General features: G+C 43.5%; 1 protein-coding gene across 5 annotated transcripts in view; it reads right to left on the minus strand.

Annotated features, from left to right (window-relative positions):
• Positions 1–8: 8 nt before the first annotated feature.
• The window catches only part of acacb (acetyl-CoA carboxylase beta), a 31,050-nt gene continuing 3,290 nt past the window's right edge, over positions 9–27,768 (minus strand). Inside the window, exons 1-53 of one of the 5 annotated variants that reach the window (XM_061818290.1) lie at positions 26,166–26,283; positions 24,858–24,990; positions 24,355–24,493; positions 23,171–23,280; positions 22,951–23,032; positions 22,778–22,876; positions 21,603–21,712; positions 21,393–21,503; positions 21,088–21,297; positions 20,804–20,974; positions 20,334–20,495; positions 20,094–20,257; positions 18,483–18,633; positions 18,314–18,417; positions 17,244–17,325; positions 17,024–17,169; positions 16,805–16,955; positions 16,576–16,710; positions 16,126–16,272; positions 14,920–15,108; positions 14,497–14,597; positions 14,324–14,412; positions 14,114–14,238; positions 13,926–14,039; positions 12,944–13,057; positions 12,780–12,869; positions 12,592–12,710; positions 12,245–12,268; positions 11,203–11,343; positions 11,020–11,119; positions 10,838–10,945; positions 10,697–10,753; positions 9,986–10,027; positions 9,660–9,875; positions 9,401–9,556; positions 9,038–9,241; positions 8,730–8,885; positions 7,845–7,967; positions 7,494–7,763; positions 7,209–7,306; positions 6,983–7,103; positions 6,785–6,895; positions 6,524–6,667; positions 6,321–6,441; positions 6,141–6,237; positions 5,965–6,061; positions 4,379–4,514; positions 3,369–3,546; positions 3,159–3,271; positions 2,889–3,043; positions 2,596–2,766; positions 2,298–2,434; positions 10–858 (exon numbers count right to left, since the gene is read on the minus strand). In XM_061818290.1, the coding sequence (XP_061674274.1) occupies positions 732–858; positions 2,298–2,434; positions 2,596–2,766; positions 2,889–3,043; positions 3,159–3,271; positions 3,369–3,546; positions 4,379–4,514; positions 5,965–6,061; positions 6,141–6,237; positions 6,321–6,441; positions 6,524–6,667; positions 6,785–6,895; positions 6,983–7,103; positions 7,209–7,306; positions 7,494–7,763; positions 7,845–7,967; positions 8,730–8,885; positions 9,038–9,241; positions 9,401–9,556; positions 9,660–9,875; positions 9,986–10,027; positions 10,697–10,753; positions 10,838–10,945; positions 11,020–11,119; positions 11,203–11,343; positions 12,245–12,268; positions 12,592–12,710; positions 12,780–12,869; positions 12,944–13,057; positions 13,926–14,039; positions 14,114–14,238; positions 14,324–14,412; positions 14,497–14,597; positions 14,920–15,108; positions 16,126–16,272; positions 16,576–16,710; positions 16,805–16,955; positions 17,024–17,169; positions 17,244–17,325; positions 18,314–18,417; positions 18,483–18,633; positions 20,094–20,257; positions 20,334–20,495; positions 20,804–20,974; positions 21,088–21,297; positions 21,393–21,503; positions 21,603–21,712; positions 22,778–22,876; positions 22,951–23,032; positions 23,171–23,280; positions 24,355–24,493; positions 24,858–24,983 (6,744 nt within the window). In that variant the 5' untranslated portion in view covers positions 24,984–24,990; positions 26,166–26,283 and the 3' untranslated portion in view covers positions 10–731. Of the gene's footprint in view, positions 859–2,297; positions 2,435–2,595; positions 2,767–2,888; positions 3,044–3,158; positions 3,272–3,368; positions 3,547–4,378; positions 4,515–5,964; positions 6,062–6,140; positions 6,238–6,320; positions 6,442–6,523; positions 6,668–6,784; positions 6,896–6,982; positions 7,104–7,208; positions 7,307–7,493; positions 7,764–7,844; positions 7,968–8,729; positions 8,886–9,037; positions 9,242–9,400; positions 9,557–9,659; positions 9,876–9,985; positions 10,028–10,696; positions 10,754–10,837; positions 10,946–11,019; positions 11,120–11,202; positions 11,344–12,244; positions 12,269–12,591; positions 12,711–12,779; positions 12,870–12,943; positions 13,058–13,925; positions 14,040–14,113; positions 14,239–14,323; positions 14,413–14,496; positions 14,598–14,919; positions 15,109–16,125; positions 16,273–16,575; positions 16,711–16,804; positions 16,956–17,023; positions 17,170–17,243; positions 17,326–18,313; positions 18,418–18,482; positions 18,634–20,093; positions 20,258–20,333; positions 20,496–20,803; positions 20,975–21,087; positions 21,298–21,392; positions 21,504–21,602; positions 21,713–22,777; positions 22,877–22,950; positions 23,033–23,170; positions 23,281–24,354; positions 24,494–24,857; positions 24,991–26,165; positions 26,284–27,768 lie in introns of those variants that run through there. The other 4 variants (XM_061818287.1, XM_061818289.1, XM_061818288.1 and 1 more) reach the window with 4 other exon arrangements.

Below are 27,768 nucleotides of genomic sequence, written 5' to 3' on the forward strand. Positions count from 1 at the left end.
CAAGGAACAGAGCTTATATACACTGATATGAAATTTTGTCGCTGGAAACATTGCGAAGTGCAACATTGAGCCAAGGTCACGAGAAACACAAATGCACTCCAAAAATATTCTAGATGTCTGCATTAAATAGCGTTTTTTTTTTTTTTAGTCAATGTGGAGCGGGAAACCAAACTGATTCCGCGGCATGATAGCTATGAAATCTGAAATGTGTCATTTCATTTAAAAGAATGTTCACAGTGACGTCCCACAAAGATTTGTATGATTACAAATCCATGAAAATGATGTGGACAATCGTATTCTATAAAGGGCAATCCTCGTTTCGTACAGTGCTAAATGTTAGCACTCTGATTACAGATGGATGTGGTTCAAAACAACGAATGCACGACTGCTCCTACCTGAAATAGAAACATGAAGGTCTGAAAGTGTAAGGCAAAAATAATACTGCTATTATTCATACAGAAAAGCAGCAGTGCAATGTGCAATACAGTGACAGTTTGTCAACCAAACGTGCCGACCCGGACTGAAGTGTTTTCTTTTTTTTTCCCCCCAGGATCCCACCACAACGTCGTTGCATGATTGCAGGACCTGTAGCGGTACGGTATTGTCTCACAAAACAAGGCCTCAACACTATTTTATATAAACTTATGACACTCTTAAAAGTGCAAGTGTATGCAGAAAAGTCATGACTTGTCCTTTTATGGCGATACAAGCCTTAAGAAAGGTTGCAGACTTTAGCTGGTGTTGCTGTTGTCCATGGTAGCAAGCAGATGAGAGAGCTTGGCCCGCTGCGACGCAGTAATGTTCTGGCTCATGTGGATGATGCAGTCCATGGCCACTTCAGGGTTGGACTCGACCAGACTTTGGCACCAAAACAAACGAAAACAGTTAAAAAATGTCAAATTGAAAGAATACATTGAAACTAGTTCTGTTTAATGCTGAAATGTCATAACGTGATTCTTGCATAATGACAGAAGTGATGATTATCGTCAATGTTCCCTCTAATTTTTCACGTTTCAGAGCAAACACACTAAGCCCGTGAGCGCCCCTTTTGACCACTGTGAGCAACATCAGACGTACGCACTGTGGTCAATCACTGTCATCCATTGAAGTTACATGGCTCATTAAAAGGTTCAGGATTACATTCCCATCAGAACATTTTTAAGAATAATTTTGTGTTTTTGCTAACTTACACTGAAAATGTCAACAAACAAAAAAATACATTACAATACAACTACATACCAAGCCAACGATTAACTATAAATTTGAAATGTCGCTTCCAACTTTGTTTCATTTTTTTTAACCCACAATCATATACCCACCTGTTTTTCTTGGTGTAAAACTAAATTATTGCTTGCAGAATATCTTTAGCAATGCATGCTGAAAGCTGAATGATGCTCTCAAACAGTTTTATGGTTAATGTTATGTTGTTTTTTGTATTTAAAATACAGAATTAGCTTTTTGGGCAATGTATCATCTGTGCTTTCATCCTCAGTCAGGCTGTGCCAAGGTGGAATTTTAACATTATACACCATCTCATACTGTACTTTCTATTTTCACTTCGGACGAGACCTTTTTTTGACCTAAAAAAGAGAAAAGTTCGTCCAGTTTCACCACGTTTTCTTCTATTATTCACATACTCTGGTGTTTGTAATTATGAGTGTACCCCTTTAAAAAGGAGGGGTGCGGTGTCAGGTAAATGAGGAAGTGTGTGGCGCGGTGTGGTCGCAGCAGCTCTTTGTGAGAGGCAGTGTGCTGCCGTGTTTAAAAAAAAAAAACAAAAACAAAACAGGTCAGGCTGTAGTTCACTGCGCTGGATCTGTTTTCCTCTGCGCTGAGAGTGTGCGACAAGTGCGCAAATGCGCAGTTAAGCAGCTTAGAGGGAACATTGATTATCAGCGATATATGAAGCTTTGCATCAGATATCCTCTCAAATCTTTTTAACACCTCAACTTCTGAAGAAAAGTGTTATAGAAGCTTTGCAATTAAACATAGTGCCAACATAGATTTAAAAAGAAGAAAAAAAAAACCACTTAACTTTGCTGCTGGTACAGACCTTAAAAAAATATTCACTGGTTTGATCTTTGACCTCAACCTTGGAAATATGGGTCCATCATTTCACACACACACCACACACACACACACACACACACACACACACACACACACACACACACACAACACACACACACGAGCGAGCGAGCGAGCGAGAGAGCGAGAGAGAGAGAGAGAGAGAGAGAGAGAGAGAGAGAGAACATAATACTAATACTAACTTGTACATGTTAGTGTAGTGGACGTACCTGCGGATATGTTTCAAGGCATTTTCCCTTTTGAGGTACTTGATGTTCTCTCGGATGGCCGATCGAGTCCCATCCTCTTTGGACCAGTTTCTTTCAAGCCACTCGACGACAGCTTGGTTGTTATCCCATAAGTATGCCTGGATGGGGAGTCAGAACGATAGACAGATTGTGGATCATGGCTAGACATGCCAAACAAATGGGGGAAAAAAACCTGGATTGCATTTTATTTTCGTGGAAAGTGGTCCCAAAAAAATAAAAATCAATTGCGTGTTGAAATACACGTGCTGCAGCCACCAACCTTGACCGTTCCCTCGGTTTCAACAAACCAGCGGCGCAGCATGGACTGCATGTGTCCGTCGCTGAGGTCTTTGTTGGCCTTGAGAATCTCGTACTTCACCACCTGCTCCAACAGGAGGCGCCGCAAACGCCAGTAGAAGAAAGGCCGTGCGTTCTTCCAGTCCAAAATATCCTAAAAGGGCAGGCAAAGTCATGACAAAAAATGATTTCAATATTGAACATTTTTCACTTCATTAGGTACACTCCCACACTCACACGGAATGCGCGTACTATATATGCGTAGTGCACACTCACAGTGATGACGCCTTTCTCCTGCATCCTGCCAGGAGTGTCGTGAAGATCCGCAAACTGCACGGCCACCTGGTGGTAGATTGGCAGCAGGAATTCTTCTCTCGCTTTGAGCTTTGCCTCCAGGTCTCTACACTGCTTCTCCGGCAGATCGAGAGACGCTAGAAAGTACATGCGTGCACATGAAAGTCAGGAGAGAGGCAACGAACAATATTGCTATGAATTCAGTAGCGGAAAATGTACGTTGAATTGCGCGGTCAAAAAAAGATCACTTACCGAGCTTCTCGACCAGACCAGCGTAGACAGAGTCCAGTCTTCTCATGGTTTTCAGCAGGTCCTTTTTCCTAAATTTGATCTCCACTGTGCCCTCAGCTTCCAGCACGCCACCTCTGGAGAGACACAAGGACATTAAATGGCACAAATATTGTTGATAAGCATTTACTCAGCATACACACAGATTCACATCCGGCCACTGGAGTCATGCACCTGCTCTCTCTGTCCGCGTAGAGTTCCATACACAGAGGGTTAATGGTGGGGTCAATGACAACCCAAGACCCTCCTCTCAGTTCGGCGTGTGGTGGAATGTACACCAGCACAGGTTGATGGAAACCACGCAGGGCATCCACGATGTAAGCCCCGAACTTCAATATCTGGTCATACATATCTGCGAGACGGAACATCATTATCATTCGAAATGCAACCTCCGTAATTCCCGGCCTAGTTCACGCACCTGGTTATAAGCCTCACCGAGTACATTTGTATCGAGGAAATACCATTTGGTACATACATAAGCCGTGGCTGTGTAAAAGCCGCAAGTGCCCACATTGAAACCCACATTGAAACAAGAGATATTTACAAAGGCGCTACACAGAAAGAGTTTAATGCTAGTGCAGCGCTAACACTAGCACCGCACTAATGCTAGCGCTAACGCTAACAGGGCTGGTCAAAATAAAACTTACACGTAAATATAACTGAGACACGCCAGTAACACAGCAACAACACGCTACCACAGCCCTAACGTTAGCGCAGCACTAACAGGGGCGATAAAAGGCAGTTCCTCGGCACATATATTCCACCGGTCTCATTCTTACCTTTTCTGCTCGAGTGCCACCTTGCGGCCTTTTGAAAAAAATGCACAAATTAGCCGCATCACCGCATAAACTGAAGAGTTGAAAGCGTGTGAAAAAAGTCGCGGCTTGAAGCCTGGAAATTACAGTAATTGTATCACGATCTCTACGGTTACCATTGCTATATAATGCGAATACATTCACCCAGATTTGAAAGTCAATCATAGGAAAGTCATAGGTCATTAAAAGGTGCTTTCATATTTCATATCCACATATTTTTTATAGCCACCATTGAGACCTCAACCTGATAATGATAAAGGTGTCGTTCATTCTTTTCAGCACCATTTGGCTGGAAATTGTGGCTTGTAGGCCGGAAATTACGGTAGGTTTTGCACTTAGTGTAATTCCTGTAGAGTGAAGAGGCTCCACCTTTCATTCCACCGGAGAAGCCCCTCCAGTTGGCAAACACCATGAGAGGCAGATGCTCACGGTTGAAGTCACAAATCACCTGAGCTGTTTTAAAGGCTGAATCGGGAAACCACACTTGGCCGGCCTGTTGCAGAACCTGAAATACAACACGGACGTGGCCTCAAATGGATGTCCTGTATGCTAAGTTGACCTAAATGTAGGCAAACCAGCCGCTTCATTAGGGTGAGCCAGTTAAGTAGTGTTGGAAAAGAAAATGACACAGCACTGTGAAAATTCAAATGCAGCTCTCCTTAAAGGTCAAGTGTAATGAAATGGATGATTTTTAGTATGTTATTGATGAAAAAATGGCAGCCGGTAAGGACCCATCCCTTTTTTCACCAAAAAACATGATTTTGACATATATGGCTTTTTGTATCTCCCGCCATGAAAATCCTCTCGAGGGATTTGTTTTCTACAAGAAGCAGGAAGTGACGTTGGCGGCACGGACTCGTTTGTTTTTATTAGTTGTACTTGCGGGAAGATAGCTTGTTGTTCCTTCGTGGTAGACAAAGTGCCAGCTCGTTGCATTGCTGGATATTGCTCGAACACTCGTGAGGATGGATTTACCCTTCGTACCGCAAGTTTCCAAGAGGAGGCCCTGTAGCTCAGTGGTTAGAGCACTGGTTTGGTAAACCAGGGGTTGTGGGTTCGTATCCCACTGGGGCCTCCACTCCCTGAGAAGGGTTGCGTCAGGAAGGGCATCCGGCATAAAAATTGTGCCAAATATATATATGTGCGTTCATCTGAGATGACACGCTGTGGCGACCCCGAAAGGGACAAGCCGAAAGAAACTTTTACCGCAAGTTTCCAAGAGACCTAGTTCGTCGTGAAAAATGGATTGCACGGGTGCAAAGGAGGAGAGCTTTGTGGGTTCCAAATGACAGGTAGGTGTGTATACGGCTACTAAAAAAAAAAAATAATAGTTTGGGGGGAGGGGACCACGTAATCCATCTCTCATAATGTAACAATAGATCCACGTATGTATGACAGGAGTGCTAAATGTGTCAATGAGCGCATTGGACGGCTTCTGCGTCGGGCTCGCCGGCGAAGGCTTCTGCGTCGGGCTCGCCGGCGAAGGCTGGCGCGTCATGCCTCACGGACGAGCACAGTTTGGCCGGGCTGGCTCATACATAAAGTCTGGGAATCTGTTGTTAGTTAGAAGTGAGCCGCATATCATCTAAATATGGCTCGAAAAAATATGGTAATATTGCCCCAGACACTTCACTCGATTGTTCTTCGAAAAGAGCTTCCATGTCTAAAGGGGCGTGTCCTATAATAGGGGCCACAGCGTGTTTTCAATGGCAAATGTCCGGGTGACGTCACGGGCAGTAGATACAGGCAATATGGCGACCACTTGGATGTCGAATGACACTTCCGCAACTTTGCGCACGGATGTTGCTCATATTTATTTTTTCGTACGGACATTGAAGTGAATAATTTTATATGTATTTTTCATTTCAGTATCTATTTTAGAATGTTTATAGGGATGACACTTGACCTTTAATGTGAGATTTGAGAGCAGATGTTCAGTAGTTAGAGCGACTCACTTTTGATTCTGAATCCAAGTTGGCTGGATCAGCTGGGACCGTTAACTCAACGGTCCGTGTTTCCACAGCAATGACGCCGAGGGGGATCCCTCCTAACCTGGAACGTTTCAGGTGCCAGTTAACAAGCGGTTTACACATATTGTGCAATATCTTATTCGTTGATAGAAGAGATTCACCGTGCTCTGCCCACGACGACAGTCTGAGCCCAAGAGTCCATGATCTCCATGAAGGAACCGTGGTCAAAGAATCCGCTCTGCCAGGCACCTCTCACCGCTACAAATATTTCAAAACAAACAACCATATTTAGCCCGTTGACTAATTACAGGGTTGTTTTACTTTCCAATTATGGGTCTCACTCGGGTGGGCTCTCCCAGAGAGCATCCAGCGGGGGTCATACGGGGCTTTTGTCGGAGTGAAGTCAATCTCTCTTTCAACTGGATCTGTGGTTGGTACAACAGGGACCGGGGAGTGCTTGTTCTGTCAGAAAACGAGACAAGCCGTCGTTAGAAACCCAAATCGCTGCCATGACATCAGAAGCGTCTGTAACGCTCGGCAGAACCTTTGGCATGTAGGAGAGCCACTGGAGAATGGTGAAGACCCCATCAAAATCGTCTGGCACGGTCGCGTGCGTGACTCCATTGTTGTGCATAATCTGGATCCCACCCAGCTGGTTGTTGGAGGTGTAGACCTCCCTGCCCAGAACCTGCAAACACCGGGCTTTACTTAAACCTGGCTCGCTGCTAAATTGATAAAGCTTCTTTAAAGAAGAAGAAAAAGATTGAGCTCCCAAACTACATTTTAACAGATATGATGATCAAACCTTGTTCAGCGCACTTGCTCCAGTCAGGATAACGTGAGAGTTCTCCACCTGGATCACTCTTTGGCCCAAACGTACCAGGTACGCCCCGATTCCAATAGCGCGGCAGGTCACCTTTAAAAGCGCATACGTATCACACCTGCTGTCAAGGAAAATGCAATTGGCTTATTCTAGCTGAACATGTCGGCCACGCAACCTTACCATGCTAATTGTAATGATTTCTTCATAGGCCTGAGAGGATTCTCCAGCGATGGTGCCGGAACCTCGCAAGTTCTCCACCCCAAGACCTTCATCCTTACCAATGATGTCAGTGATTATGTACCTGGACGGAGAAACAGTAATTGTAACGCTGGCGCGAGAGAACGTACAAGTAGGAACGACGCACTTAAAAGGTAACAGTACACATAATTTAGTGTGATCGTTATACCTGGACTCGCCTCCTTCTTCCACGTGGTGGCAGTGGACAGAATTGGTGGCGCTGATACGTGTATAGTCATGCGGTGTCAGGTAAATATACTTAAAACCCTAAAGAGAGATATACGCAATAAATAAAAATACAGATTTAAGTTTGGAAACATTCCACTGATTTCTGCCACTAAAATGGCGCACATGTCCTGAATGACCTCTCGAGACAAATACAGGCGTTAGTATTTTCGGACCAGTTCATCCACTGCCACTCACAGAACAAGGGAATGTCAGCAGGCCCCTTTACCTTGTAGGGGTCAGAAGGGTCGATCCAGGCCACCTGGAACATGTGTCTGATCTCCTCAGCCAGACCGATGCGAGCTCCGCTGTTGGCAGCGATGTAAATGCGAGGGATTCCCTCAGCTCTCGCCAACTCCGAGGCCCTGAGGAACAGCTCATCTTCCTGAGGTCCAAACGACCCAATCATGTGGGTGATGTCGTTACAGATGACGATGATCTCTCGACCTTCTGGGTATTCCGGCGTCTTCAGCTTCATCTTGAAAGCAACTACTCCCACCTGATAAAGACCCGTAGGCGGAAATAATCACACTGACAATCAGTAATGAATCAAAGTGCGGACACTGGATGTGTATCTCACGGCATTGTCTCCAGGCAGCCGGTTCAGCTGCACCAGTCGACCTTGCGGATCCAGAACTAGCTCAGTGCACGTCAGCATATCTTTAGGGTATTTCTCTCCTGGTCCCCATTGCTTAAATAGAGCCTAGAGAACGATTTTAATGTGAGAGAGACCTTCTGAACAAGGAGGAAGAATGACAAAAATAACGGAGTACTGGAAGTACCGCCTACAAGCCGCGACTTTTTTCCCCACACGCTTTCAACCTTGCAGCTCATGCGGTGATGTGGCTAATTTGTGCATTTTTTCCTAACGGCTGCAAGGGGGGTAAGAGTGAGACCAGTGGAATATATGTGCTGAGGAAGTGACTTTTACCGGTATGGCTTTTTTTTTTAACCGGCCCTGTTAGTGCTGCGATAGCGTTAGTGCTGTGCTAGTGTGTTGCTGCCGTGACTCAGTGATTTTTACCGGTATGTTTTTTTTTTTTTAACCAGCTCTGTTAGCGTTGCGTTAGCGCCGCGCTACCGTGTTGCTGCCGCGTCTCAGTGATTTATGTATGTTTTTTTTAACCGGGCCTGTTAGTGCTGTGCTACCATGTTGCTACTGTATAGCTGCCGCGGCTATTTCACCGGTATGTTTTTTTTTTTTTTTTTAAACGAGCCCTGTTCGTGCTAACGTGTTGTTGCTATGTTAAGCTAAGCTAAGGTATTAAAACTTTGAAAACTATTCTGTATACCGTCTTTTTTTGTAAATGTGTCGTGTTTCAATGTAGGCACTTGCGGCTTTTACACAAGTGCGGCTTACGTACGTACCAACGGGTATTTCCTTTACAAATGTACTGAGTAAGGCTTATAATCAGATGCGCTCTGTAGGCCGGAAATTATGGGAATTCAATGTTTTTAAAACAACCTGCTTGAACATCTCTGGGAAGTCATAGACGTATGTTGTCCCCAAAGTTTGAGCCTGGAAACGCTTGGCCTGTAGCAAGTCTTTGGTAACATAGGGAGTGTTGATCAACATGCCTTGCAGGGGTCCCTGTTTATCGCCGTATGACTGGAACATAATCTAGAAGGGGAATGAGAGGAAATAAAAGTAAAGTAAGATTGAGTGACGTAAAACATATTCCTACTAAAACCATATCAACAGCTTTTGCAACATAGTGCAATAAAGTAAAAGAAATAGCCATTCACAAAGCTACTCAAGTTAGATGTTGTCACCTGTCCCGAACTTGGGTCAGTGACTTCCTTATACAGGCTGATGTCCAAGTAATAGCCAGACTCATTGGTCAAAAAGAGACGTATAGGGATGGCGTGCCCAGTGGGAGTCAGGCGGATGTTGATTTTCAGCTCAGCTTGCAAGACTCGCAGCTTCCAAAGGCGACTTCCGTAGCGCATCACCATGGAACGGACCGACTCCTCAATCTGAGAGACAAATGAAGAGGATGTTTTAAGAGTTACAAAATACAAAAATTTGATTGCAGGTCATTCAGTAATCTGATATATTGTGAAAATTGTGTGCGGCATCGGCCATCCATGCTTTTACGAGGGCACGATGGCAGCAGAGATGTGCAGCACACTCACTTTAGATGGGTCCATAATAACAGTGGGGACAAAGTTCAGGAAGATGTGGTTGCAATCCGTGCGCACGTTCGTGTTACTGAAAGCCACCTCCAACTCGTCCATGGCCTCCAGCAGAAGACGTTCTCCCTCATTCTGAAGATATTCGAAAGACGCTTCCTGGTTGCACATGAAGACCAGCCGAATACCAAATCAAACGACAGTTATGGGAAACCCACTGAGCAAAGAAAATGGATAACTAGTTTGGGATTTTCCATCTTGCCTTTGTAATCAGATCAGAGTGCCGAATAATAGCTCGGATGAAGAATCTGTAATCGGTAACTTCGGCACCCTCCTGAACACGCGCAGCTCCCAGGTAGAGGTGCATTTTGTGGTTGGCGCAGGGAACCGCAGTCATGTCGAAGTTCCTCATTCGGTTCAGTTCCAGTTGAAATGCTAAAGCTGGCTCCAGATTACGGTAGATCCGATCTTCTTGGAACTGTACAGAATAACAAATGGGGGGGGGGGGTCAACCACCTTCTCAGACAACAGCGCAGTTTATGATCTTAGCTGTTAAAATCCACTTTGATAGAACAAAATTAAAATTACCCCATCTCGTGCTCTGAAAGTGAAGAACTTGGGGAACTCCCTCTGTTGAAAAAAATGTGTCAAAGGGGAAAAAAGCTGGAGTGAATTTCAAGTCTTGAACTCTCCACCAGTCCATCACAGCACACACAGTATAGACAAGCAATCATTCAGACTCACAGTCGCACCATACTTATATCGTAATTTCCGGCCTATAAACCGCGACTTTTTTCCACACGCTTTCAACCCTGTGGTTTATGCGGTTGATGCGGCTAATTTGTGCATTTTTTTCCCAACGGCTGCAAGGGGGCACTTGAGCTGAAAAGGTAAGAGTGAGACCAGTGGAATATATGTGCCGAGGAAGTGCCTTTTACCTGTCCGGCCCTGTTAGCGCTGCACTAGCACGTTATTGCCATGTTTCAGTGATTTTTAACAGTATGTTGTTGTTGTTTTTTTAAACGGCCTGGTTAGCGCAGCATTAGCGTTAGTGCGGTGGTGCTAGCGTTAAACTCTCTGTGTACCGTCTTTCTTTGTAAATATCTCGTGTTTCAATGTGGGTTCTTGCGGCTTTTACACAGTTGCGGCGTATGTATGTACCAAATGGTATTTCTTTTACAAATGCACTGCGTGAGGCCTAGAACCAGGTGCGCTACGTCGGCCGGGAATTACAGTAATCAATAATCAAATTAGACAGTTGTCTGTCGTGATAAGTTTATAGTAATTGGATAAAGTTACCTTCTGCGCAACCAAAAATGTGATTCTTCTGATGCCATATTCAAAAAGGAGTGATCTCTATGTGGGGGAAAAAAAGGGCAGAACATTACAATTTTCTCTAAAAAATTAAGCTACAATCGTCGCTACAGTAAATGAGCTGACCTTTGACTGGGCGAAGGAAGTGAAGGCCGTGACTAAGGCATCATCGTCCTTGGCATCTGCTTTTTTTATTGAAACATTAATAATGTGGATTGGATTCTCCCGGGTGTTCTGCGAGGAAGTAATAGAATCAGAACTTGTATCCCCAGAGAAAAAGCAATCAAAATGACGAGAGGAGAATTCACCTTAAAGTTCTCATCTTCATAAAAACTGGAGCAGGATTCTAAAATTGGCTGGTTCTCCAACAGAGGCTCTGCAAAACTGCAGAGAACTTCGTCAAAGTTCCTGCCAAATAAAAGAAAGTCAGTGTTCGTAGTCCTTCATAACCGTGGAATGAGATCGAGGTTGGGAGACAATGAGAGACAGACCTTTTGAAATCATCAAAACAGTGAAACGCAACCATAGCGCCCATGCGTTGGCAAGGTGGGGACAGAGCTCCCTCCAGGAAAAGGTCGCTGCTCTGCCGCCGCATTTTTAATTGGCCCGAAGCATTCAGTGGGACGGGAACCCTGGAAAAAATAAAGACGTAGACTGGGACTAGCAAATTGCACCGCCACTGTAGAGATGTCTGCTTTTTCGACAACGACAAAAAAAGGTTAAAAGCCATTTGAAGTATTTGAGGCAATTGTAGTTTTATTTTTCCATGTTAAATCCAAACTACCGTAATTTCCGGCCTACAAGCCACCACTTTTTTCACACGCTTTCAACCCTGCGACTTATGTGGTGATGCGGCTAATTTGTGCATTTTTTTTTTTAACGGCCGCGATGGGGCACTCTAGCGGAAAAGGTAAGAATGAGACGGGTGGAATATATGTGCCGAGGAAATGACTTTGAGCGGTCCTGTTAGCGCTGCGCTAGCGTGTCTCGGTTATATTTACCGGTAAGTTTTATTTTAACCTACCCTGTTAGCGTTAGCACTGGCGTTAGCGCGCTAGCGTTAGCACCGCGCTAGCGTTAAACTCTTTGTGTGTACAGTCTTAATATGTATGTACCAAACGGTATTTCCTTTACAAATGTACTCGGTGCGCTGTGTAGGCCAGGAATAACGGTAGAATGATCACCCAGAATTATGTATATTTTACCTTCATTGTTCAATTCTGGATTACGGATAAAAACTGTAGCTCAAAATCTGAGAACAGTATGAGATTTTTGAATTTAGTAATACACGAAGGACATGACAACTGAGCCTCTCAGAAAGCAATGTATTGGTGTACAAGTTGAGAAAAGCATTGCACAGAGAGAAGCTCTGCTAAAACAGCGAATTAAGAAGGACTCGTTATAACAGCCCTTGAGAGAAAATGCTTCAAGATTCACAGGAACGAGAGAAAGGCAACACAATGCAACTGACATGCTTTGGTGTGAGACATACACACCATCGAGAGTAGTTGGCAGGGAGGAGCTTTACTCTACCTGTTCAGAGTAGGGCTGCTCCCTCTGAAATAAGATGATTGACAGGTGAATATTAGCAGCGGAGGATCAACATCCTCCTCTAACCTCTAGGCATTATGATTTATAATTCACATTCCAGTTCAGTGGGTAAAACTAATTCTACAAAGAGAAGGTTAGGCATGAAAACATCACACAAAATGTTATGTTACTTTTGTCCACAGCTGCCTCAGGGGAAGTCGCCCACCTATCCACCCCATTTATGACATAATAGCATTTGTGGGATATGCCCCAGGTTTGGGATATTTAATACGTCATTCATCACCAGATGAGTTTTAACGATTTTAACAAAGGCCGCAGCGTTGTGTTACCTGTTGGGATGTGACGACGGCAGCATAAACTGGAAATCTACGGCACACGTTCCGTCCTGCAGCTGGCGATGCTGGATACTGTTGAGCTCATAGGCAATGTAAGCTCGACGCACATACACCTGAAAAAAAGACAGATTGTGTCATTATTACTAAATAAACAGATGAATAAAAGTAAGGCGAGTTCATACCTCCAGCGCAGCCATGCAGACAACTTGATTGGAGTGGTAGAAGAAATTGGGCAAGACATCAAAAATGGAGGTCTCGGAGAGGATGAGTTTCTGGCGGAAACGGAAGAACGCAATTTGACGCCACACTCCTAAAAGTGGTCACGACAGGTATTCAGAACACTCACCTTCAAGTTCTCAGGGCAAAACTGATGGCCATACATGTCAATGGCAGAGAGGAAGATGGATTCTACTTGGTTGTGCCTCAGTTCATACGAAGGTAAATGAGAGGCAATCAGAACCTGTAGGAGTTTATTACACATAATGAGGCATGTACGTAAGTATATAAACTAGCACAGGGGTGCCCAGACGTTTTTACCCAAGGATCTACTTTTCAAGCAGCCAGCCTCTCGCAAGCTACCAAGGGGGAAAATGATGACCGTATTGTCTGTGCTTTCATCCTGGATGAGGCTGTGCCAAGGTGGAATTTTAACATTACACACCATCTCATCCTGCACTTTCTGCTTTGGCTTAAGACTAGACCGTTCCCACTCGGAAAAGAAAAAACCTCATCAAATTTAACCACTTTTTCTTCGATTATTCACATAGTTAAACAGTCATTGCATCTTAAAACAAATGCATTTCTTTTTTTAACTTTCTCCATTATTATCGAGAGTAAACATAAGCAGCACGTCTACCTCGTCTTTGCTCTACGTTGCCCAGACTGTGTTGCTAACTAAAGCAGCGGTGGTGGACGCTGTCATTATAAAAACACATTGATGGGCTACGTAAGTACTGTAGCATTTGTTATTATGAGTGTACGTCTTTAAGAGCGGGGTGGGGTGGGGGGGGGCCCTGTAAGGTAAACTAGAGACTGTGAAGTATCAGCGGTTGGTTACTGCTAAAATGAAACCAGTGGCTTCTTCTTTTCATTTTTTACAATATGTATTTGAATTGTGCGATGTAACAAAATGCCACAAACGGAACAGCTTTATGTTATATTTTCACTTTGCATTGGATTATTATTACTTTTTTTTTTGCCCGCAACGCAAAATATCTGGCACGCCGTCCCGCGATCGACCAAGACTGCCTCGCGATCAAGTCATTGCGCACCCCTGAACTACCACATTGATAAAGAAAAGCGCCTCAAGACGTGCTAAATATATACACCTGTCTGGCTCTCAAGGCGACCTTCGAGTTCTCCATTTTACTCAGTTGAGTCAGTTCATTGAGAATCACCATCAGCTCGTCTGCCAGAGTCGGATCCCTTCCACACAGCTGGTCCTACACAAAGCCAAAAATACTGTACTCTAACTTGTGTTGAAATTTCAGTTGCGGTGAAGATGACGGAGCCTTACGATGAGCATTGTGACCAGGATGTTCTTCTTGAAGACCTGCGCGTGAGAGAAGATGTATTCCAGCACAGGACTCATGTCGGGCTTGTATTGCTCCCTCAAGTTGATTACGCACTTGTCGTAGTGAGCTGTTTATGGAAAAAGATGAAATCACACGCACGCACGATGAAAACATTTTCAATCCGCACAACGTCTGGAAAGTATTACTGTCACCTTGCTGAAACTCCATCTCTACTCGAAGGTAACGCTTCAGCAGATCCAGAACCACAGATTTCATGTAACCACGGATTCCGCTGCGATACCTGGAACACGTGTTTAAAAAAAAAAGTGAACTGGTGCTATGTCAATGATTGAAAATAATTTCTGAGAAATATAACCCGGCTAACCTCTGCACCAGTTGAACAATACTCTGCGTGTTGATGAAGAACACCTCTCGATCCGCCTTTCTCTGAAGAGTCGCTGCATGGCTGTCAAGAATATTTGCAATCTGCATTGGAAAAGAATATTGTTAAAGTTTAGTTAGGTAATTAGCATATGCGTAAACAGAATTTAGTATTAATAAATCCAATATATTCCTGGGTTATTGGTTGCTTGGCTTTGCTATACACGAAAAGAAAAAGCTTGATGTAACAATGTCGTAGCATGGGTGGGTGCATAATTAACAAAAGTTTATTGATTCATGAATCTTATTTCTATTATCTTCAGTAAAATTGGCGAAAAAATGTGACTTTAAAAAGATTTGTGACTGTAACCTTTTACAATGAGCATTGATTTCAAAGAAAAACAAAACAGTTTACGTAGCTTCGCACCCTTTGGCTTGGAAACTGGCACAGGACAGACGTGATGTTGCTGGCATACTGGGCCATGACTTTTCGGATATCTTTCTCGACACCAGGCGGGATCCGACCCGCCACACTGGTCATGATCTCCTGCAGCTCCAGCAGTGGCAGAGAGGGATCCCTCAGAGTCTTCATGAGGGTTGCCACCCACTGTTTCAACTGTAGAAAGATTAAAATAATAATAATAATAAAAAACACAGTCAGTGTGACTTTTATTTTATTTTGATGCTGATCACAATGGACCTTTCCGACCTGTCAAACACTCGTACAATAATAGCCAATCAGATAGCCACATTGTCTTAACCCCTGGCTTGGCACGCCCCTGCCGCCATATTGTCCCACAAGCAATGCTGGTTGCCAGTAGCGTGCGCATGGAAAAGTTAATGTTACAAAGAAAATGGTCTTGGGGAACGTGCAATTCTGATGAAATATATCCTGCTAGATTGATTCATTTTCCAAAGCCTAAAACACAGTTGACGAAGTATCTACGATGGATTAAGGCTTGCGGAAGACCATGCGTACAACTAAATATAGACAATATCAACAAACACAAGGCTGTTTGTTCGAAAGTAAGTGAGGGAGAAGTATCTTCTCTGAGTTTGATTGAATTATTATCAGTGCTTTATACATTGCAGGAGGACAACTTTTACTTTCTTAGTGTATCACTGACCTGCTGAATGAAGTACTGGAATGTTTTATGCCAAAGAGTCGGGTTAGTGATACGCAAATACGCCATGTCATGCAAGAGAAATGTCTATTTGTCCATTTATATCACAAATTTTGAAGACAGAGCACATGCTTTACATGCGCAATACGAGTCGACTATTTTATCCTCTTGGATTTCAATATGAAGTTTGCGAGGCGTCAAACATTTTTGGCACCAACGTCTCGCTGTCACTCTGACATTGCGACCTGCTCCGTCCAAAACCTTAATTCTCTGTACATATCCCAGCCTGAAATAGTTGAGACCTCTCTGTAGAACTCTCTTGGACAAGTCTGACGCATTTGTCAAAAAACATACCCCAATATTATCTGGAATACGCGACTTTAAACATGTTCTGTTCAATCGCCATTTTGGAAGCTTGTGGGACATGGCTAAGGGGGCGGAGCTTAAGATCGCCATCGGAAAGATCCATTAGCAAGGATCCTGTCGCAGGTCAATTTGCAGAGACGTACCTTGGTACTAAAGAAGGGCTCTTCGAGACAGTAGCCATCCATTACTTTAACTAGATTTTCAAGGATGCTGTGGAAGACCTGGTGGAGTTTTTCCCCAACAATTGGCAAAGGGTGCTGGGGGGGTAGGGTGGCTGTATTGAGCTCTACCTACATTATGAAAGAATAATATAGTGAAACTTCATTTTAACAGCCAAAAATGGGATAGATATAAAGCTGTTTCAGTGTTCCAGTAGTATACCCAATTAAAACAAAGATGGCATAACAAATTACTAACGATTAAAAGAAATATATATAAAATATTAAACATAGTATGTAAAGATCCTGAATGTTTAAAAAGAGAAGATAAAGAGTTTCCGCATGATCTGTCCACACAATACAAAACAATTATCTAGTTTTTTTAGATGAATTTGACAAAGCGTGAATGTTTGAGATTTATTCGGATTAACTGACCCGGTGTATACTGCTAGGATCATCCAAGTTCATATGTCCCATCACACAACCAGACTCCAGAACCGCCCCGGGCCTCTTGATAAAGTGTACATGACCCGCCTGCGGCACTGTCAGAGTCATCACCATCTTCATCACCTGAGCCCACAACACAAACAGACGCTCGCATGAAAATGCAGCAATGTATGAGTTTGACCGAAGCTGGCAAAAATACATATCTCGTCAAATTCACCTCGATCTCTGCATATGTTTCCCCGGCGCAAATGTGAGCTCCGTCGTCGACGATATATTGCAGCAGTTTACCAGCAGAAGGCGATCTCAGCACAGAGGGATCCTTTTCTTTGTCAAACACGCATGTCTTGTTACCAACCGTGATGCGGTAGCTGGAAGTAATAATAATAAATAATGTAGATGAATTCAATGTGGCTCTTTAAGGTCAAAGAACACTTACCTGTCCAGCTCCTCTTTCATATATGTGGTATGGCTGCTGCCATCGTAGGAGAGCAGAAGGCCACCATCGCTAAGGCGGTGGACGTCTATTTCAATGTTGGAGCCATTCATTATGATGACATACGTTGTCGGAGATTGGCGAGCGACCTAAAGTCCACAAAAGAGGTTGCTGATTGGGAAAGAAAACATTATCTCCACTACAAAATGGGAAAGAAAAATACCTTCAAGCAGAATTTCACTCCCTCATAGATGAGATCCACGCTGACAGAGTTGAGGAGGCTGGCAGCAGGGAGAACCTGGCCTCTGTTGGCAAAGAAGAATTAGGTTACACACAATGTTCCCTCTAAGCTGCGCAACTGCGCATTTGTGCACTTGTCGCACACTTTCAGCGCAGAGGAAAACAGATCCAGCGCAGTGAATTACAGCCTGACATGTTTTTTTTTTTGCCTCTCACAAAGAGCTGGCGCTCCCCCACACCGGGCCACACACTCTACTTCCTAGTTTACCTGACACCGCCAACCTCCATTTTAAATGGGTACAATTCGTAATTACAAACACCTGGGTATGTGAATAATAGTGGAAAAAGTGGTGAAACTGGACGAGATTTTCTCTTTTTTTGAGTAAAAAAGTTCTGGTCTGAAGCCAAAGTAAGAAAGTGCAGGATGAGATGGCGGATAATGTTAAAATTCCACCTTGGCACAGCCTGATTGAGGATGAAAGCACAGATGATACAGTGCCCAAAAAGCTAATTCTGTATTTTAAATATAGAAGGCAACATAACATTAACCTTAAAACTTTTTGGGAGCATCATTCAGCTTTCAACATGCATTGTGAAAGATATTCTGCAAGCAATAATTCCGTTTTACACCAAGAAAAACAGACAGGGGATATTATTGTGGGTTTAAAAAAAAAAAAGAAACAAATTTGCAAGCGACCTTTCAAATTTATAGTTAATAGTTGGCTTGGTATGTATTTGTATTGTAAGTTTGCAAAAACACAAAATTGTTCTTGAAAATGTTCTGATGGGGACGTAATCTGAACCTGTTAATGAGCCATGTAACTTCAATGGATGACACTGATTGACCACAGTACATACGTCGGATGCTGCTCACAGTGGTCAAAAGGGGGCGCTCACGGCCTTAGTGTGTTTGCTCAGACACGTAAAAAATTAGAGGGAACATTGGTTACACAATTATTATTATTATTATTATTATTATTATTTTTAGTAGTAGTGGTAGTAGTAGTAGCGAGAGTGTCTAGATGATAAAAGACTTGAGAGTTTTGCACTGACCTTTCAAGTGAGTGCAGAAAGTCCGACATGCTCTTTCTGAAGCTTGCGTCGGCAACGTGCAAAGCCCCGCAGACGATGCCCAACATGGTGTCTGGTCTCTCGGCCTGCAGAAGGGTCGCACGCCCTCTTGTCAAGAAAGGCCCCAGGTCGACAGGATGAATCAGCTAACCTGCACTTTCTCTGCTATGAGGTGATCCAGCCAGCTCGTGTCTATGTCGTTGTTTCGGAAGCTCTCCGTTTCCAGCAACTTGGTGAGGTATTCGACGGTGGTCCTGAAGTCACCTCTGATTGAAAGCTCCTTCATCGCCACCACCATGTTCCTGAAGCACATAGCAACCAAACGATGACAGGAGATCAAGAAAGGACACAGGAAACAAAAGGACAATGACAGATCCATTATTTGGTACTCTCTGTGTTGGTTTATGCTGTTTATGAAAAAAAACTTTTGTTTAACTACCGTATTTTCTGGCCTATAAATCGCAACTTTTTTCATACACTTTCAACCCTGCAACTTATGCGGGGATGCGGCTAATTTGTGCATTTTTTCCAACACCCTCAAGGGGGCACTCGCGTGGAAAAGGGTGAGACCATTGGAATATATGTGCCACGGAAGTGATTTTCACTGGTATGTTTTTTTTTTTTTAACCGGCGCTGTTAGTGCTGCATTAGCGTTAGCGCTGTGCTAGCGCCTTGCTGCTGTTACTGCCGAGTCTGTGATTTTTACCGGTATTTTTTTTTTTTTAACTGGCCCTGTTAGCGCTGTGCTAGTGTGTTGCTGCCACGACCCATTGATTTTTACCGGTATGTTTTTTTTTTAACCGACCCTGTTAGCGCCGCGCTAGCGTGTTTCTGCCGCGTCTCAGTGATTTAGGTATGTTTTTTTTTTTAAAACTGGTTCTCTTAGTACTACGCTACCGTGCTGCTACTGTGTAGCTGCCGCGGCTGTTTTTTTGTTTTTTTTTAACCAACCCTGTTCGTGCTAACGTGTTGTTTCTATGTTAACCTAAGCTAAGGTATTAAAACTGCGGTTTATGCGGTGATGCGGCTACTTTGTGCAATTTTTCTGTCGGCCACAAGGGGGCACTCGAGTGAAAAAGGTAAGAGTGAGTATGGTGGAATATATGTGCAGAGGAAGTGACTTTTACTGGTCCGGCCCTATTAGCGCTATGCTAGCATGTCTCAGAGATTTTTACCAGTATGGTTTTTTTTTTTTTTTTTTTTTTTTTCAACTGGCCCTGTTAGCGCGGCACTAGCGTGAGTATTAGCGTGGTGGAGCTATGGTTAAACTTTCTGTGTACCATCTTTCTTTGTAAATATCTCGTGTTTCAATGTGGGCAGTTGTGGCTTTTACACAGGTGCGGCTCGTGTATGTACCAAATGGTATTTCCTTTACAAATGTACTGGGTGAGGCTTATATCCAGTGCACTTTGTAGGCCGTAAATTACGGTAATTCTTCTTCCCATTCCATTCCTTTCATCACACACACACACACGCACACGCACACACACACACACGCGCGCACACACACACACCACACACACACACACACACACACACACACACACACACACACGAGATGTTTCTCTGACTGGAATTTATCTAGCACGACCTGAAGCTGTTGGTCCTCCACTGTAAGGTTACCAAATATTAGCATGATCCAGAACAGTTTTTGCTAACTTTAGGAAATGCAAAAAAACACAACTAGTGTATTTTCAAGTGTATTTTCCTAAAAATTACATGGCTGTTTTTGATATCAGTGTATCTACAAAAAGAGACTTACGAAATGGCTTCTTCTCGATTCTCCCCCCAGGAGAAACAGTGTCCGAACTGCGAGTCAGCAAATTCATGCAGACCGCCGGTTGCGCCGACACTAAAGTAACCCCAGACATTTTTACTGCTGCGGAAGTTCAGCTCCTGTACGGTGCCTGAGCTAGGTTTGAACCCCTGAAAGCAACAAGACAAGACTTATCCTTGAGGAATAATTACAATTCTTAATTGCACTGGTGAGAGTGAGCTCTACCTCATCAGGGTTCTCACTCGTGATCCGGGCCGCTATGACGTGCCCTCTCGGACTTGGTGGGCACTCTGGACTTTCAAAGTTGATGACGTTGTCACCCCATGCAGTTTCTCCGTAGAGCAAACGAATGTCTTTAATTCTGTAAAGGGGGATGCCCATAGCAATCTGTCATGGAAGACAACATGTGTGAAACCAACTGAATATGTCGCCAAAACCTGGGAATTGTGAGAAATCGTGCAAGGATGTCAAGAGTATATAGGAAGGCCTCAATCAACCTGGATTTGCTCGTGACTGATAAGCATTAGCGCTACAGTTTCCACCCAATCCCACCCCAAATCTTCCAGAAAAATTGAAGCAATGCTAACTCCAAGGATGAACGGACTGCATATTTTCTTCTCATATCACCTGTGAGCGCAATGGCCGTCCATATTACATCTTTAACTATTTTTGGGACAGTGCAACGTTGGCTTTACCTGAAGTTGGGCAGCTGGAAGGTTGACATCTCCAATCATCTCTGTACAGGGATGCTCCACCTGCAGACGGGGGTTCAGCTCCAAGAAATGGAAACTTCCATCCTCAGAGTAAAGATACTCCACCGTACCGGCACTGACATAGCCCACCATCTTGGCTAGCCTGACGGCATACTAGGTCAGGGAGAGGAAACCAAATGACAATTTGCAGGACAAGCAAATAATCAGGGTGCAAAAAACTACACATGAACAAACAAATAACTAACTAAATAAATCAAGTGACTGACCTGTTCCATCTGCTCAAACGTCAAGGGTGCAGCTATAGTCGCGGGTGCTTCCTCTATGATTTTCTGGTGCCTTCTTTGGATGGAGCAATCGCGGCCGAACAGAGAGATGGCGTTTCCATACTCGTCGGCCAGTAACTGAACCTCGAGGTGCCTTGCGTGCTGTGCAAGCTGCATGATGAAAATGGGCGAGCCGGGCACTTCTGTCTGAACCTGCAACCAACGGACATGTTTGTCGTGACATCCAAACGCGCTGCAAAAGTGGGGCTGGGTTACATGGAATTGGCAACATACAGGAGAACACGTACCTGCCGAAAGAAACTTGGGAAGTCATCTGCACATTCTACTTTCCGAATACCTTTTCCGCCTCCCCCCTCTGAGGCTTTGATGACAACTGGATAGCCGATTCTCTCAGCCCCCTACCACAAGAGACACACAACCCAGTATGGGATACAACATAATGACTGTCTTTGGTGGCTCATTTTAAAAAAAATGCCAGATATGTTGAACATGCCCACCGCCAGACCCTCGTCTACGTCTTGAACACAGCCCTTTGTGTAGACCTCAGGAGGAACACTGATGACATTGCCGGGGATTTGGTCTGCCTCTGTTCTGTACACTCTCAAACCTGGAACAGGACAAGCAGAAAAAGAGTTGAGCATTTTATTTTTAAAAACACAATCTAGGGGAGGACAGTGAAAATTGTCCTCAGGTGTGTGTGAGTGTAAATGGTCGCCGTTCTTCATGTCGCCTGCTATATACAGGGTGAACCCCAGCTGGAAAAGGCTCCAGTTACACGCGACCCTCATGAGGACAAGCGGCATAAAAAAATTTATGGATAAACACAATTAAAAGAGATTTACCGTAATTCCCGGCTTACAAAGCGAACGTGGTTATAAGCCTCGCCCAGTACATTCGTAAAGGAAATATCATTCGGTAAATACATACGGCGCAGCTGTGTAAAAGCCGCAACTCCCCACAATGAAACACGAGATATTTACAAAGAAAAACGGTAAACAGAAAGTTTAACCCTAGCGCCGCCGCACTAATGCTAATGCTAACGCTAGCGCCGCGCTAACTGGGCCAGTTAGAAAAAAAAAAAAAAAAAAAAACATTGGTAAAAATCCCTGAGACACGACAGTAACACACTTGCGCAGCGCTAACAGGGCCAGACCGGTAAAAGTCACTCCCTCGGCACATATATTCCACCGGTCTCACTCTTACCTTTTCCGCTTGAGTGCCCCCTTGCGGCCGTTAGAAAAAAATGCACAAACGAGCCACATCACAGCATAAACCGCAGTGTTGAAAGCGTGTGAAAAAGGTCGCGGCTTATAGCCAGGAAATTACGGTAATTGGAGGAAAAACGGTGTCTAAAATTCCCTTTAAGTGCAGTCCTAAAGAGATTGTGAGTATACTGCAATTTGAATTAGACAATGATTTCTTTTTATCTTTTGGGTGGGGGCGGGATGGCATTTCAAGCAATCCAGTCCTCAGTTCAATGAGCCTCTGAGAATTAACTTGTGTGTCTCTTTTTTTTTCCCAGTAGCTTTTGTGTGTTTCTTTTGGTGACACTTATTCTTAAAGATGAACCAGTTTTAAAAGAACCCGTTCCGAGGAGAAGACGGTACAACGGTCTACATGTCAGCGATGTTGTTTAGATTGTGTAAAGCGAGACGAGGGCGAGCGGTCAAACCTGATCCGCTCCACGGTAGTGTGGGAATGTCCGCGCTCTGGGCCACAATGGAGGAAGCCACCTTATCCCCAAGAGCCCACATAGCCTTGCTGGATGGCCCTAAAATAAATGGAAAATTGGGAAAACAAGCACTGACGAGTGGAAAAAAAGTGTTTTTTCAAATTATCTTTTACCCAAGAATGAAATGCCTGCTTTGTTCAAAAACTCAGGTAGTTTGGGATTTTCTGAGGCATGACCCCAGCCGGCCCACACTGCCTGTTAAGTAAAAAAACGTCATCTTTTATGAAACGTTTTCACGTGTATATATATATATATATATATATATATATTTTTTTTTTTTTTTTAAATCACAGACTAGCTCAGGCAGAAAGAAACAACAACAACATTATTTACCTGCACTGGGATTCTTTTGGCAATGTCAACTATCAACTCCACATTGGCGTAATTGTTATTGTTCGGTCCGCCGGGAACAGGCACGTAGTGATCGGCCATTTTGATGTATTCTGAGAACAGACAGATGTTATCAACGTTCCCTCTAATTTTTCAGGTGTCTAAGCAAACACGCTAAGCCCGTGAGCACTCCCTTTGACCACTGTGAGCAAGATCAGGCGGATGCACCGTGGTGAGATTGGTGTTATCCATTGAAGTTACATGCGACATTACAAGATTCAGATTACAGCATTTACATTACCATTAGAAAATTTTAAGAACAATTTTATTTGTTTTTGCAAACTTGCAATGAAAATGTCAACAAACAAAAAAAAATACATTGCTAACCAAACCAAGCCAACTATGAACATTAAATTTGAAATGTAGCCTCAAACTTTGTTTCTTTTATTTATTTTTAACCCACAATGAAATCCCCGTCTGTTTTTCTTGGTTTAAAACTGAATTATCGCTTGCAGAATATCTTTAGCAATGCATGTTGAAAGCTGAATTTTAACATTATACACCATCTCATCCTGTACTTTCTACTACGGCTTCAGACCAGACCTTTTTTACTCAAAAAAGAGATCTCATCCAGTTTTTCTTCATTATTATTATTATTATTATTATTATTATTCACATACATTCATTAATTAAATGACATTCATTAAAGCAACAGCATTTTTTTTTTTACTTTTGCCATTATCATCATCTGAGATGATAAGCTGTGGTGACCCTAACGGGACGAGCTGAAAAAAAAAAAAAAAAAAAAAAATCAAGAGTAAACATAAGCACCACGTCTAACTTGTCTTAGCTCAACGTTACCCAGACTGTGTTTCTAACTAAAGCACCGGTGGTGGGCGGTGTTTGTAGTTATGAGTGTACCCCTTTAAGAGCGGGAGGTGGGCGGTGTCAGGTAAACAAGGAAGTAGGGTGTGTGGCATGGTGTGGTGAGCAGCAACTTGTTAGAGACCACATGCTGTCGTGTTTAAAAAAAAAAAAAAAAAAAAACATAGTCAGGCTGTCGTTCACTGGACTAGATCAGTTTTCATGTGCGCTGAGTGTGCGCTACAAGTGCGCAATTGCGCAGCTTCGAGGGAACATTGGACATTATTTTGCCGCATGCTGATAACGTGTTCAATAATAAGCACCTGCATTGGCTTTCAGGTCTTCAGGGGTGACCATGACCACAAAGCGGATGGTCCTCTCATTTCGAAACATCTCATAGGACCACCGTCGAATAGAGCGCATGCATTTCACTGCAGCGATCCCGTTGTTGGCAATCAGCACCTGTGAAAGAAACTACTGATGAGCCAGTGGAAGGAGGACGTGATGTGCCCAGCAACAATAAAGGCAATAATTCGTCACCTATATAAAAATCAGTGAATGGCTAAAACGTTTGTAGGGCCTTAAATGCTAAGAGGAGACACAGGTTCATCCAAAACTGCAACAGATGATGACGAACAGCCTGATTCTGAGGAGCTGACAGTTCCATTGTTACCATAGTAACTGAAATGGTGAACATAAATTCCTTTATTGGGACCTTGAATATATTGGGTTCCTCCTTGACTACCCTTCGACAAACTGACAACCCATTCCAAGGAAAACAGAAAAGGCAGTTGAGGAAGAACAGAAACGGTTTTGTTTGTCTTACTTTTTCAATGACACGATTTCCGCCAAAGCGGGTGACAAACTCTGCAGGTGAGGCCACCGTGAAGTCTCTGTGAAGATCCATCTTTTTGTGCTCGCGTCCCCTTTTTACCAAGTGAGGGCCAGACATGCTGGGCCTGAAGCAGGAAACCTTGGAATTAGTTGCACCACCAAGAAACGATGTTTTGCTCACATGCCCTTGTCCGTAATGTCGGAGGCACGTAGCCGCAAAGAGCTTTAAGAGCTATATGCGGCCGCACACCTGATGGGCGGTACGAATATAATAAGTAGTGGATATGAAAAGCCAAAGTCAAAGTCAAAGTTCAGCTTCTGCGACGCCGCAGCCAATCTACAGTACTGTATGTCCTTATCTTGTTTTCTGCTGTTGTCAGTAAATTGTATTTGTAGCTGTTCCAGAAGAACGGTAAAGAAGTCTCAAAGTACCAAAAACTGTTGTCCGAAAAAAAAAAAAAACCCCAAAAAAACAACAACAACGTCATGCATAAAAGAAATAAAAATATATAGTGCAGTTGCTGGTATGCACCACTCGGAAAGTTCACATTGTATCAATCATATTTATCAAAACACAACAGAACCGATATCGTAACAAAACAGATTATAAACATTTATTGCTATAATTGCACTCACCAGACAGCTTCATCTTTTTTATAACATCATATTGAGAGGTGTTTCTAATATTTTTGCCCCACTTATTTTGTATAAGCGAGAGAGGCAAACTATTAGTAACACCTCACGAAAACAATCTATTTCCAGCGCGCTCCTGCCGGTCCCTGCACTGTTCATTCCAAAGCCTCGAAACAAGTCCAATAGTGACTAAAACCTTTGTTGAAACGCTTGCCCATGTTTGGAAGTTCAATTATTTGATCAGTCAAGTTAAGTATATTCAAGAAATGCACTGAAAAGTTTCTGGCGTACTTATTTCCAGGCACGTTTTATTCTATTGTCTTATCTGATCTCTCCTTGAGAAATGTCAGCCCATGTGGGACATATTGTAAGTGCCATGTACAGTATACTGTCCCGATAAAAGCCACCTAGCGTCAGTTGTGACGCTCAAACAACTTATTTCACTTCCCTGTTCTGGAGAGAATTTGTTTATAGTTGTTGTGCACACATGCATGTACCAATAAGAGCTTACATAACTACAGCCACAAGACCGATTCTTCCTGTTCCAAAACATCTGCAGTGGCATCTGTTTGGAATTGCTGCAACCATGAATTGAAATGTAGAAACGCCACACAAAACACACATCTACGAGCTGCCGTCAAAATGGCAAGGATTAAAAGCGGCTGACCTTTGAAAGTACGGGAACCGGGTGACGCTTTGAAAATACCTCCCTCCATTTCACGCAGCGAGCTTTACGAGCTGGTGCATTTGAAAAGTGAAATGAAGAAGAATAAACACTTCCCGTCAGACTCCCTCTGTTGCGTCTCCCCTCCCACAAGTCCAGATAAGACAGATCACGAGCTGCCCATTACAAGTTGAAACAGAGCAGAGCGCCGACAGTAGGGGACAAAGCGTTCCTTAAAAATGCAAGAAGCAACTACTTTAGTATTGGGGCTAAACATTTTAAATGACTACATAGTGATATTTTGAGGGGCCGACACAATATTTAAAATACATCACATGGGAATGATGGGAATCTTGGATCTTGCCATCGTAAAAGAAATTGTATGGGGAAACATTTGAATATTTGTAACAGTCGTGCACTGTTAATAAAACAAAACAAACACTGCACTGTATTCGTAAAAAGGGACTGCATGCATGTAGTGCTAAGATGTAGAATGGGATTCAAATTGCTTTTGCTATACAGACTTATTTCCCCGAAATTTTGCTCTGATTCCAAATTGTGCTACTTAAAGTGGAACTCCGGTAGTTTGCATTAACAATGTGTCCAATAGGTCATGTAAAATGTACTCTATCTTAACAATGTGATGTTAAATCCTCTCTCACTCATTTAATATTGTTTTGAGAAAATTTTAATCGACAATTACGAATTTTCAGGGGCGCAGCCATTTTCGCGAGTGACATGACCTACGTGGGCGGCTGTGACGTGTTACGTGCCGTTCCAAACGCTCGATTACATGGGACACAATTTATGTATGCCCAGCGATGATTTCTCGGATTTATCCGCATCTGATGAAGAAATACCAGTATCAGTTGACCCTCCAATGTAAAGTCATATTATTATTACATATATTTTGGACATTAATTGAAAAAAAAAAAATGAAAATATAGAAACATTTTTTAAATCCAAGCAAAATCTGGATATGTGCCGGCTTTCACAGCCAAACCCGAAAAAAAAAACCCATCCTTGACCCCGCCCCTGACGTCGCCGGTGCTTAGCATTACAGACCATTCCTTCTAGCTAAGCAGAGATGCCGACGTGTTGTGCAACAAAACTGAGAAAACCCACCCAAATTTCTCCTTCCTTAACCCCCCCGTGGGGGTCAACCTGACAGGATAACAGTTGAGGTTCGATCAACAGCTGGGAAATTTGCACGGGTGTAATCATTACTGGTTATTAGCCGCTTAGTTATAGCCTCTCGTGCTGGTACGGTATAAGCAACAACATACTTTATGAGGCGGCACGGTGGCGCAGCTGTTCAATCCCGGACCTCCGTGTGTGGAGTTTGCATATAGTCCCCGTGCCATTGTTATTTTTGTTTTGTTTGCTCAATGGTGGGAGTGGTAATAACACGGAGCATCGACTCACTGTGATACTTGCTTTGTTGGCTCTTAGCACACAACATTTCCCGGTTACTATTTACGGTGATCCATGCGTGTAACCCCAACCACCCCACCTCCGCCGCCGGTCAATCGCGAGAGGCTGGCTGCTTGAAAGTACAACAAAAAGTCTGGCCACGCCTGCTGTATGTTCTCTACATCTAAACCAA

The sequence above is a fragment of the Syngnathoides biaculeatus genome, chromosome 4, assembly GCF_019802595.1.
Source record: "Syngnathoides biaculeatus isolate LvHL_M chromosome 4, ASM1980259v1, whole genome shotgun sequence".
Lineage (NCBI taxonomy): Eukaryota > Metazoa > Chordata > Actinopteri > Syngnathiformes > Syngnathidae > Syngnathoides > Syngnathoides biaculeatus.